This window comes from Archocentrus centrarchus, chromosome 1, assembly GCF_007364275.1.
Source record: "Archocentrus centrarchus isolate MPI-CPG fArcCen1 chromosome 1, fArcCen1, whole genome shotgun sequence".
Lineage (NCBI taxonomy): Eukaryota > Metazoa > Chordata > Actinopteri > Cichliformes > Cichlidae > Archocentrus > Archocentrus centrarchus.
Window position 1 is genome coordinate 36,936,861 of NC_044346.1, and position 13,489 is coordinate 36,950,349.

The 13,489-nt window shown below is 44.1% G+C and overlaps 1 protein-coding gene across 1 annotated transcript; it reads left to right on the forward strand.

Moving 5' to 3' along the window:
- The first annotated feature begins 2,468 nt into the window (after nucleotides 1-2,468).
- LOC115778412 (uncharacterized) lies at nucleotides 2,469-3,426 on the forward strand. The gene is made up of 3 exons (XM_030726506.1): nucleotides 2,469-2,576; nucleotides 2,720-2,829; nucleotides 2,949-3,426. Exons 1-3 carry the CDS (start codon nucleotides 2,544-2,546, stop codon nucleotides 3,424-3,426), a joined length of 621 nt encoding a protein of 206 aa, XP_030582366.1. The 5' UTR covers nucleotides 2,469-2,543.
- The last annotated feature ends 10,063 nt before the right edge of the window (nucleotides 3,427-13,489 follow it).

The window sequence follows — 13,489 nt, forward strand, 5'->3', positions numbered from 1 at the left end:
ATGAAAGGCCTTCAAGAATAAAGTGCAGTTCCCAGGAAGATGTCACTTCCTGTTGTTGCATTAAAAAACTTGATAGTTTATGCTCACAACATGGTGGCTGATATTCAAATGTAGGAAATGCTTTTAGCAGCTGATTGTTAAAAAATCTGGATTATATTTTTGTTGTGTATGTTTTTTTACAGCCACCTTGAAGGTCTGTGGTACATAGCCAACTAATAAGACTGATTGATCATTTTTAAGATTGAAGCATCAATATTGGAAAGACTTCTTTGAACAGTCTAGTAGGAATGGGATCTAACAAACATGTTGCTGGTTTGGAGGAAGTAACTATTGAAGTTAACTCTGAAAGATCAACTGGAGCAAAGAGTCTAAACAAATACCAGCAGTGCTGAAAGCAGCCGGACATGAAGAATAATCTTTGAGATGGTTATGAATAATTTTTTTTTTCTCTAATGTCTAAAATTTTATTTGTAAAGAAATCCATGAAGTCACTACTAGTTAACGTGAAAGGAATACTCGGCTCTACAGAGCTCTGACTCTTTGTCAGCCTGGCTACAGTGCTGAAAACAAACCTGGGGTTGTTCTTATTTTCTTCAATTAATGATGAGTAGTAAGATGTCCTAGCTTTACGGAGGGCTTTTTTATAGAGCAACAAACTCTTTTTCCAGGCTAAATGAGCATCTTCTAATTTAGTGAGACGCCATTCCCTCTCCAGCTTTCGGGTTATCTGCTTAAGCTGTGTGTTTGTGAATTATACCACGGAGTCAGGCACTTCTGATTTGAAGCTTTCCTTTTCAGAGGAGCCACAGTATCCAAAGTTATACGCAGTGAGGATGTAAAACTATTGACGAGATAAACGACCTCACTGGGAGCAGAGTTTAGGTAGCTGCTCTGTACTGTGTTGGCACTGAAGAGCATAACAATGAAGGAATTAGATCCTTAAACTTAGTTACAGCACTTTCAGAAAGACTTCTACTGTAATAAAACTTATTCCCCACTGCTGTGTAATCCATTAAAGTAAATGTAAATGTTACTAAGAAATGATCAGACAGGAGGGGGCTTTCAGGGAATAATGTTAAGTCTTCAGTTTCTATGCCATATGTTAGGACAAGATCCAGAGTATGATTAAAGTGGTGGGTGGGCTCCTTTACATTTTGAGAGAAGCCAATTGAATCTAACACTAGATTACATGCAGTGTTGAGGCTGTCATTCTCAGCATCTACATGGATGTTAAAATCACCCACTATAATTATTTTATCTGAACTGAGCACTAAATCAGATAAAAAGTCTTAACAAAGTATTTGTACTTCGTTACTGTCCACCACTGACTCCACGTCATATTTTTGTATCGCCTGGGATCGCTTAGAACCTCGGGTGAGTGAGTAGGAACAGACCGGCAAAGTGTACCTGATTCTAATGGAGATGCTGTCAAATCGCGGCGAGTCGTTCCGTATGTAAACGCGGCTTAATTATCTTGTCCCTATGTACAATGCAGTTCGCTACCTGCTAGTCTAGTGATTATGGAAGAGTATTACACGATTATGCTCCCAGTCACTACTACAGCACAGACACTCATGGCATATTAGGTGAAACTGGATAATTTCCCACGGCACACCTGACGATCTCCCACGGCATACTAGTTGAAAACGCTGGATTAAAGTGACTCGTCATGCTCCACACTGACACGTGCGATCCTCCATCCATCGGATTTAAATGGAGGTTCCGCTCTTTATTTACCCGTTGCCATGGTGAATCTTGGTATCTTTCTCACGCACGCGCTAACTCAGGGTTTATCATAGTCAGAGTTGATTAAACTAACTCTGATCAGCTGTTCTGGAATGGGAAACTCAGAGTATGTTTGTAGACTCAGAGTTTGTTGAACATGCTTCCTGGAATATGAAAACTTTCCCAGATGTTAAACCTAAAGTAAGGAGCCTATTTTGAAAGTGTCCGGAGTAGAAAGTAGCGATCTTTGTGTAAAAATGTAGGGAGTAAAAATAAAAAGTTCTCAGAAAAATTAATACTCAACTAAAGTACAGATACCTGCAAATTTTACTTAGGTAGAGTAACGAAGTATTTGTATTTCGTTACTTCCCACTTCCGGCTAAAGCTGAGGCAAAACAAATGTTTACTGCCGCATCTGACAGCCATATCAATCCGCAGCAGTGAGTTCACGTGGGGGAAAAGTGCTCTATATTCTCTTAATGTCCCTCCGCCAACGATTGCCGAACCGAAGTGGAAACTGTGAGGCGGGTGCGCGTGGCACGTACGCGTGCGCATGCACGTCGAATATATTGAATGTGACCGGCGTCACTTTTTGGTTTTGTTTTTTTTTGTTTTGGGGAGGAGCGGCGTTACGTCACACAGAGGAGAATGGAACGGGTGCGACGTCTTTGATCTAAGCCTTTAAGTAGAATCCAGACCTCTCAGATGCTGCAGAGATTTTTCGTGGCAGAAAGCACCAAACATTGGAAATTACCCGGAGAAATGTGCATTTAACAGTTGTACCAAACTGACTACATTGCTGGAAAAGGTGGAATATTATGAAAAACATATTTTCACACAAACAGAATAAGGTAAGACAAACAAAACAAGTTGAGCTTTTTTTTTTGGATGCGGAAAGCTTTTAAATTTGGTTAACAGTGATTACTTTAAAGTCCCATCACCAAATTTCTTGTTGATGTGTCATAAATACCTAAAAATCTGATTGTCTTTCTAGATATCAGGAGAAATGGGAGCACTGGATTTAATGCATTTAAAGTTGCCTCAGGTGACCCCAAAATTCCTTGGAAAAGTCATCAGCTCCTGTATGCAAGATATTTCAGACGAGTAAGTCACAAGTTTAAAGTCATCAAGCAAACAAGCAGCAGAATTTATCACTAAATATACTCATGCATATGCTGTTAGTTTGTTTTTGCTCAAACCGTATTTGTCTGTTTTCCTTTCAGTGAGTGGATGTCTTTGGATGCCAGTGATACTGGATCAAAGGCTGTCACTGCGCTGTCCGACATGTGCTGTGCCGTCATAGGTGAAATCAGCTCCTTGGTCCTGCAGGATGTGGAGCCTCAGGTTCTTGCCTGGGGCCACCATCACGCATGTGGCGATAATGTAACTGTGCCGGGTGGGTGGAGTTACTGCAGGGTGACAGAGATGAATATTCGAGCCTGCTGTAGAAACAGCCTTTATGACTGTTTTGGTGAAGCCCTGCACGTAGCACAGGAAAGCTCCCACACCTTAGATCAGTTAGTGAGGCTGTTTTCAGCAGAGATTACTAAAAGAGTAAACTCATCGCTGGCCCAAATCACAGGCTCAGCTCCGTCCTCTGACGTTATTACTGGCCGACATCAGAATGCATTTTTCAGATGGTCTCTAACATGGGAAACATTTTTAAATCCATGTTGGAAGGCCGCAGAAGAGTCAAGGTGAGCCATGTGACGAGCTGCCGTGCCTGGGCTGTGACTGCAAGCAGTGTTGCTGTTTGACTTTGAGGGTTTTGAGAAAAGGTTAGCAGAGCTTTAGCCTGCATGGATAATCTGAATCGAGAGCCAGCTCCACAGATGAAGGACGAGTCATGTGACAAGCAGCCATGCTCCTACTGTAAATCCAAGGAGTGCTGGTGTTTTGACTTTGAGGATCTTGAAAAAAGGTTAGCAGCGGTTCAGTCTGCATGGATAATTTGAATCCCGAGCCAGCTCCACAGGTTTCTGATCGCTCAGAATCACATGACACCCTGGGTTCAGACATGATGGATAGTTCTTCATCACGTTCACGGTCTCCTGATTTCCAAATCAACCAGACCTTCCTTACTGTGCTTCTTGGGAAGCTGGTTGACCACATTGCTGTGAAAACCAAACATCCATACTAAACATGGATCTTGAGCAATTAGTGTATGGTGTAACAGTGAGGACCGAGGGCGTGCTGAATCTTGCTCCCCCAAAAAATGTTGCCAAACTGCACATCAGAATGTACAAAGAGCTGTGCCTGAAATTTCGATCCAAATACGTGCTGCAGGCCGTCATGGAATCAGGTGATGACACGTTGAGTTTGCTGTTTCTGAGACTTTAAAATCACAGCTCATGAAACAGAAGACCAAGAAAAGATGGAGGCCTTTCAAGTCCAGGAACCTTCCTCCAGTGCCTGAGGTTTCAAACACCAGAATCCCAGAGTGAAGAACGTGGCGAACAAACATCGTTCTCACCTCCAAAACGATCACTGGGCAGAACCGTGCGGAAGAAGCTTTCACGCTGGGGTTCTAACGTTGTGGATTTCTTTAATAGCAGAAATTCACAGACTTGACTTTACAGTCACATCACCAGTTGGACAAACCCTCTTCTTTAACAATGATCACAGGCTAATTTGTCAAGATATAAAAAATACAATGTAGGCTTTGTTAAAATACTTTTGAGAAATTTAATTTGACAGAGCAGAACTCAGCCGTACATTGTATTTTTTTTATATCTTGAAAAATGAGCCTGAAAAGACATTTTTGAAAAGACAGCTGTCTTTTCAAAAATGTTGGGATATTTGCAGCTATTTTAAAACAGTGCACATAGATAATAATGATTATAGTGCATTTTTTTGAGTGAGCGTACCAACTTTTCTCACCCCCCAACCGGTCGCGGCAGATGACTGCCCCTCCCTGAGCCCGGTTCTGCCGGAGGTTTCTTCCTGTTTAAGGGAGTTTTCCTTCCCACTGTCGCTGAGTGCTTGCTCACAGGGGGTCGTTTGATTGTTGGGGTTTTTCTCTTGTATTGTTGGGTCCTTTGCCTGACAATATAAAGGTTTGATTTGATGCTATATAATCACAGTACCAGTGACTGTTACTGTGTATATATAGCATCAAATTGGACTATAAGCACTGTTGTGTTTCTGTGGGGCTCACTGGAGGAAGGCTGGAGGGTATTTGTCTTCCTCAGCCTCTCTGGTGTGCAGTTTGCACGTTCTCCCCACGTTCCTGTGTTTCTTCATGAAACTCAAAAATGTCAAAAACAAATTGGAAAATAAAACAAATTGGAACTGAATTTCAATGTCCTTTTTCCTTTCCTATTTTATAAGTGTCTAAGCCTCTGTATGTTTTACACAGTATCAGAACAGGTTTAGTCAAATTTGATTCATTTGCACCAGTTCGGCCAGACTGACGGTGCTCAACTCCACTTAAACATGATGCTCGATAGTTTTTTCCTTTCATGTCACAATTATTCTGTAATCAAATACATAAGGGGTTAACAATTCTAGCAGCGCTGTGCAAAAGTCTGTGACTGCCCCTCATTTATCCATACTAGCAAACCCCCGCGCCACACCGGGAGAGACGTGGAACATATAAACGTACATAAATACACACGCTACTATCATTACAGTATGAGGCTGTGATACATTTTATTGTGACATCATAATAATCTGATATTCCGTTCTCCAAGTGTCAAATGTACAAAATACATACACGACTGTGGGATTGTATAAAGTATTTATACGTGTCATATACATGTTGGCACTCACAGTTGGCAATGTTGATGCAGAATTTCATCAAGATCGGTCCAGTCAAAATGGGAACTATACAAACATACGTACATACGCATTACAGTATGATTTTGCTGGGAAAATTGGAAACAGGTGCAGTTATTTATTGAAATGTACAAACATGAATGGAAGCACAGTATATAAGACAAAAACAAGAGTTTGCACACTTCTAACAGCTTGAAAGTCAGTATTTAGTATGAACACATTTATTCCAGGGTGTGCTCTGCCTCTCTCCCTGTGACAGCTGGGATAGGTTACAGATATACTTTATTGGCCTGAAGTTGGGAAATTCTTAGTCAAAATATGTTTAAAAAATTAAAGTTAAAAACCACAAACATACAACAGATAGTGTAAATAAGCAGCTATCATAAGGCTTAATTATGTTTTTGTTGCCCTAGATTGATGTCGAGAATTGCTTTAAAATGCTTTTTTGTAGTAAACTTGTGACCCCCGGTCTAGTGAACTGGTTTGCAGTGACTCCAATCAACCACTAGATGGAGGCAAACATTGTGACCCACACAAACTGAGCTTGGACTGCTCACTGGTTCTATGAAAAAAAAAAATTAATAGTTAATGGCCAAAGACACTAAAATTGATTAAACTAGTGTCTGCAGGGGCAGTTCTAGGGGCGGGGCACAGGGGCAGTTCTAGGGGCGGGGCACAGGGGCATTGGCCCCATCTGAAATCTGATTGGCCCCCTGAAGGGCCCCTGTCCTGTCACTCATCTGTCCAAGAGCGAGGATCAAATTATAGGTGGATGCAATTCCATGCCGAAACACCAGTAGCGCTAATGAGCCAAATAGGAATGTCCAGCATGAATAAAGCTTACAGAAGAAAAAGATCTGAATGATCTCGCGGAGAAAGTTTTTAACCGACAACCAATGCCAGTGTATATTTTGAGGAATTTGTCGGTAATCATAATACATGAATTCCTTTTTACTCAGAGCTGTCACACAGCGTAAGTCTGACAAACATTAAATTAAGAAGCAAAGTTATTTAAGAGTAATGTTAACTGAGGCCCTACATGTGATCATCTAGCTAGCTGGGCGCTGTCACTTGCTGTTGGCTCTCACTGCGGTATTGTATCACTTCCTGTTCCTGTTTCGGAGCACAGTTGTTTTGCTGTCTGTTAGCTGTTATATCTGTATAACTCGATTTATCTGGATAATAAAATTTTAGTGTAATCTTCACCTACTTTAAATAGCATACTCTTTGCTGAATCACCTGTATTCACATTACTCACTTTATTTGTTTTTAGAAATTCGCTAGCTTAGCTCAGCTAGTAGCTTAGCCCTTAGCCGACTCACTACCAGCATGGCTTCTTCTCCTGTCTCTCCTGCACTTTCCTGCTCTGGGTGTCACATGTTTAGTTACTCCTCGGCCTCCTTTAGTAGTAACGGTACTTGTAATAAATGTAGTCTGTTTGTAGCTCTGGAGGCCAGGCTTTCTGAATTGGAGACTCGGCTCCGCACCCTGGAAAATCCTGTATCTAGCCAGGCCCCTGTAGCGGGTGCGGACCATGGTAGCTTAGCCGCCGTTAGCTCCCCCCCAGCAGATCCCGAGCAGCAGGGTAAACAGGCCGGCTGGGTGACGGTGAGGAGGAAGCGTAGTCCTAAGCAGAAGCCCCGGGTACGCCACCAACCTGTTAACGTCTCTAACCGTTTTTCTCCACTCGGCGACACACCCGCCGAGGAACAAACTCTGGTTATTGGCGACTCTGTTTTGAGAAACGTGAAGCTAGAGACACCAGCGACCATAGTCAAATGTCTTCCAGGGGCCAGAGCAGGCGACATTCGTGGAAATTTGAACCTGCTGGCTAAGGCTAATCGTAGATTTGGTAAGATGTTATTCACGTCGGCAGTAATGACACCCGGTTACGCCAATCGGAGGTCACTAAAATTAATATTGACTCGGTGTGTAACTTTGCAAAAACGATGTCGGACTCTGTAGTTTTCTCTGGGCCCCTCCCCAATCAGACCAGGAGCGACATGTTTAGCCGCATGTTCTCCTTGAATCGCTGGCTGTCTGAGTGGTGTCCAAAAAACAAAGTGGGCTTCATAGATAATTGGCAAAGTTTCTGGGGAAAACCTGCTCTTGTTAGGAGAGACGGCATCCATCCCACTTTGGATGGAGCAGCTCTCATTTCTAGAAATATGGCCAAATTTATTAACCCTCCTAAAAACTGACTACCCAGGGTTGAGACCAGGAAGCAGAGCTGCAGTTTTACACGCCTCTCTGCAGCTTCTCTCCTCCTGCCATCCCCCCAAAACCCCATCCCCATAGAGTCGGTGCCTGCTCCCAGACCACCAAAAAACAAAGCTAAAATCATCAAAAAGCTATTTAAGCATAAAAATTCAAAAACAATAAATAATACAGCTTCATCAACTGCACCAAAAAATAATGTGGATTATTAAACATTAGGTCTCTCTCTTCCAAGTCCCTATTAGTAAATGATTTAATAATTGATCAATGTATTGATTTATTGTGCCTTACAGAAACCTGGTTACAGCAGGATGAATATGTTAGTTTAAATGAATCAACACCCCGAGTCACAGTAACTGTCAGAATGCTCGAAGCACAGGTCGAGGAGGAGGATTAGCTGCAATCTTCAATTCCAGCTTATTAATTAATCAAAGACCCAGACAAAGTTTTCATTCTTTTGAAAGCCTGACTCTTAGTCTTGTCCATCCTAATTGGGAAAATCAAAAACCTGTTTTATTTGTTATTATCTATCGTCCACCTGGTCCTTACTCAGAGTTTCTGTCTGATTTCTCAGACTTTTTATCTGATTTAGTGCTCAGTTCAGATAAAATAATTATAGTGGGTGATTTTAACATCCATGTAGATGCTGAGAATGACAGCCTCAACACTGCATTTAATCTATTGTTAGATTCAATTGGCTTCTCTCAAAATGTAAAGGAGCCCACCCACCACTTTAATCATACTCTGGATCTTGTCCTGACATATGGCATAGAAACTGAAGACTTAACAGTATTCCCTGAAAGCCCCCTCCTGTCTGATCATTTCTTAGTAACATTTACATTTACTTTAATGGATTACACAGCAGTGGGGAATAAGTTTTATTACAGTAGAAGTCTTTCTGAAAGTGCTGTAACTAAGTTTAAGGATCTAATTCCTTCATTGTTATGCTCTTCAGTGCCAACACAGCGCAGAGCAGCTACCTAAACTCTGCTCCCAGTGAGGTCGATTATCTCGTCAATAGTTTTACATCCTCACTGCGTATAACTTTGGATACTGTGGCTCCTCTGAAAAGGAAAGCTTCAAATCAGAAGTGCCTGACTCCGTGGTATAATTCACAAACGCACAGTTTAAAGCAGATAACCCGAAAGCTGGAGAGGGAATGGCGTCTCACTAAATTAGAAGATGCTGATTTAGCCTGGAAAAAGAGTTTGTTGCTCTATAAAAAAGCCCTCCGTAAAGCTAGGACATCTTACTACTCATCATTAATTGAAGAAAATAAGAACAACCCCAGGTTTGTTTTCAGCACTGTAGCCAGGCTGACAAAGAGTCAGAGCTCTGTAGAGCCGAGTATTCCTTTCACGTTAACTAGTAGTGACTTCATGGATTTCTTTACAAATAAAATTTTAGACATTAGAGAAAAAAAAATTATTCATAACCATCTCAAAGATTATTCTTCATGTCCGGCTGCTTTCAGCACTGCTGGTATTTGTTTAGACTCTTTTGCTCCAGTTGATCTTTCAGAGTTAACTTCAATAGTTACTTCCTCCAAACCAGCAACATGTTTGTTAGATCCCATTCCTACTAGACTGTTCAAAGAAGTCTTTCCAATTATTGATGCTTCAATCTTAAAAATGATCAATCAGTCTTATTAGTTGGCTATGTACCACAGACCTTCAAGGTGGCTGTAATTAAACCTCTACTTAAAAAGCCATCACTGACCCAGCTGTCTTAGCTAATTATAGGCCAATCTCCAACCTTCCTTTTCTCTCAAAGATTCTTGAAAGAGTAGTTGTAAAACAGCTACCTGATCATCTGCAGAGGAACGGTTTATTTGAAGAGTTTCAGTCAGGTTTCAGAAGTCATCACAGTACAGAAACAGCATTAGTGAAGGTTACAAATGATCTTCTTAGAGCATAGTACCATATCACCCCAATAGAGCACTTCGCTCTCAGACTGCTGGCTTACTTGTGGTTCCTCGGATACTTAAGAGTAGAATGGGAGGCAGAGCCTTCAGCTTTCAGGCCCCTCTTCTGTGGAACCAGCTTCCAGCTTGGATTCAGGAGTCAGACACCCTCTCTATTTTTAAGATTAGGCTTAAAACTTTCCTTTATGATCAAGCTTATAGTTAGGGCTGGATCAGGTGACCCTGAACCATCCCTTAGTTATGCTGCTATAGGCCTAGTCTGCTGGGGGGTTCACATAATGCACTGTTTCTTCTCATTCACCTTATTTACTTTGTTTATACTCCACTCTGCATTTAATCATTAATTGATATTAATCTCTGGCTCTCTTCCACAGCATGTCTTTTCTCTCCCCTCAGCCCAACCGGTCGCGGCAGAATACTGCCCCTCCCTGAGCCTGGTTCTGCTGGAGGTTTCTTCCTGTTAAAAGGGAGTTTTTCCTTTCCACTGTCGCCAAGTGCTGCTCATAGGGGGCCGTTTTGACTGTTGGGTTTTCTCTGTATTATTGTAGGGTCTTTACCCATAATACAAAGCGCCTTGAGGCGACAGTTTGTTGTGATTTGGCGCTATATAAATAAAATTGAATTGAATTGAATTGAATTGAATTGAATTGAATTGAATTGAATTGATTAATTGACGGAGTAATCAATTGAATACTTGATTACTAAAATAATTGATAGTTGCAGCCCTACTTGTATTCAGAAAGCCATAATCAAACATTGTCTGTGTAGATTCTCAGTCATCCAGGTCATAGTAGTCTCTGGAGCTTGAAAAAGGCGACTGGACTTCTTTCTTGTTTCTTCCAAGATGGCGCTGGTGAGGTCAGCAGCCGTTGTACCTGCTCCTACGCTTTGTTTGTATATATTAGGTTTAGCTCTAATTTTGGACTTTATAACTCCGCCTGCTCTGTGTCATATCACGTATGACAGACAGACTCTTTTTAATATCAGAATACAGCACTCTGGCTGTATTCTGACACCTTTTTCTCCCGACCCGACTTGGCCTCGGGAGATCCAGCGTTTCCAGTGGGCCAGCTCAAACAAAGGACCCAGGTCACGGACAAGGCCCCGAGGGAAAAGAGCCGGCGTAAGAGAGAGGCTGAGGCGCAGAGCGCACCAAACGCCACTGCCGAGCATCCTGTTTGCTAATGTCCAGTCACTGGATAACAAGCTGGACGAACTCAGGGCCAGGATACAGTTTCAGAGGGACATAAGGGACTGCAACATCATCTGTCTCACGGAGACATGGCTGACTCCCCTCATACCGGACCACGCCGTACAGCCGTCGGAGTTCTTCAGTGTTCATCGCACGGACAGAACGAGTGAGTCTGGAAAATCAAGAGGAGGAGGTGTGTGCCTAATGATTAATAACAACTGGTGTGACAGTAGGAATGTTGTCCTTCTGAAACAATCATGTTCACCTAACCTGGAGCTCCTAACCCTGAAATGCCGTCCCCACTACCTGCCCCGCGAGTTTACGTCGGTCATCTTCAGCGCCGTCTATATTCCACCTCAGGCGGACACAAACACTGCACTATCCGAGCTACATGAGGCTATTTCCACCTATCAGGCTAACCAGCGTGATGCGGCTCTCATCGTAGCCGGGGACTTTAACAGTGCAAACTTGAAAAAGCTGATACCGGAGTTGATTCAACACATCGACTGCCCCACCAGAGGAGAGAGGACCCTAGACCACTGCTATTCTCCATTCAAAGATGGCTACAAAGCAAAGCCTCTTCCGCCTTTTGGGAAGTCTGACCACACCTCTGTGCTTCTCATGCCGAAATACAAACAACGGCTCAGGCAGGAACCCCCTGCTGTGAGAGAAGTGACACGGTGGTCTGATCAAACAGAGGCCGCACTGCAGGGTGCGTTGGATTCAACCGACTGGGACATGTTTCGCAGCAGCGCGGGCGGAGACATCGAGGAGTTTACGGAAACTGTTGTGGGATTTATTGGGAAAGTTGTTGAAGACACTTCACTTAGGAGGACCATCAGGACTTTTCCCAACCAGAAGCCGTGGGTGGATAAATCTGTCCGCGACGCCCTGAGGTCCCGCACCGTTGCCTACAACTCCGGCCTCGCCTCTGGGAACATGGAGGACTACAAGGTTGCATCATACAACGTCCGCAGAGCGGTGAAAGAGGCTAAACATCGCTACGGCCGCAGACTGGAACAGCAACTACAACAGTCTGACCCCAGGGGACTGTGGCAGGGACTACGCACCATCACGGACTACAAAGCACCACACACACACCCGGTGAGTGCCGACGCTTCTCTGGCTGATGAACTCAACATCTTCTTTGCGCGCTTTGAGTCGGGAAGCCGACAGCCCGCTGCGCTCCCGGCCGGAGGGGCGGAGACACTCACTGTGACGGAGCGCGACGTGAGGAGGGCGTTTAGACGTGTAAACACCAGGAAAGCGGCTGGACCAGACGGTATTAGCGGACGTGTCCTTAAGACCTGCGCTGACCAGCTGGCACCTGTGTTTACACTGATATTCAACCTCTCACTGAAACTGTGTGTGATTCCCACCTGCTTTAAAAAGTCCATCATAGTCCCTGTCCCAAAGAAACCACACCCCAGCAGCCCCAATGACTTCAGGCCCATAGCACTCACCTCTGTGGTGATGAAGTGTTTTGAAAGACTCATCAAGACATTCATCACCTCCTCACTGCCCACCACCCTCGACCCACTACAGTTTGCATACCGGCCAGACAGATCCACAGATGACGCCATATCCTTCCTCCTCCACAAGACCCTTTCACACATAGACACTGGTAAGGGGAACTATGTGAGAGTGCTGTTTGTAGATTACAGCTCAGCATTCAACACCATAGTTCCCTCCAGGCTGGTCTCTAAGCTGCTGGACCTGGGCCTGGGCCCATCCCTGTGCAGGTGGGTTCACAGGCTTCCTGACCAGCAGACCACAGGTGGTACGAGTGGGTCACCTCACCTCATCCTCCCTCACCCTCAACACTGGATCCCCCCAAGGCTGTGTGCTCAGCCCTCTGCTGTACTCACTGTACACCCATGACTGCGAGGCCACGTCAGAGTCCAATGTCATCATCAAGTTTGCTGACGACACTGCTGTTGTGGGACTAATCTCTCACAATGAGGAGACAGCCTACAGGAGAGAGGTCTCCCGCCTGGAGAACTGGTGCCAGGAGAACCACCTCCTGCTCAACGTCAGCAAAACAAAGGAACTGATTGTGGACTTCAGCAGGAAGCAGCAGAGGGACTACCATCCACTTGTCATCAGTGGTGCTGAGGTGGAAAGAGTGGACACCTTCAAATACCTGGGAGTGACCATCTCACAGGACCTGTCCTGGACTCATCACATAAACATCACTGTGAAGAAGGCCAGACAGCGTCTCTACCTCCTCAGGCGGCTGAGAGACTTCAAGCTCCCACTCAAGGTGCTCAGGAACTTTTACACCTGCACCATCGAGAGCATCATGCATGGGAGCATCACCACCTGGATGGGAAACTGCACCAAGCAGGACTTCATGGCCCTAAAAAGGGTGGTTCGTTCAGCTGAACGGACCATCAGAACCACCCTCCCCAACCTGCAGGACATTTACACCAAGCAGTGCAGGCTGAGGGCCATGAAGATCCTAAAACAGCCCAGCCACCCCGGACACTCTCTCTTCTCCCTGCTCCCATCAGGCCGGCGTTACCGCTGCCTGAGGATTAAGACTGAAAGGTTGAAGAAGAGTTTTTACCCACAAGCCATCCGTCTGCTCAACTCTGAGCCCTAACTGGACCATTATTGCACAATGTAAATATTATAATTTAAAAAGTGTGTAT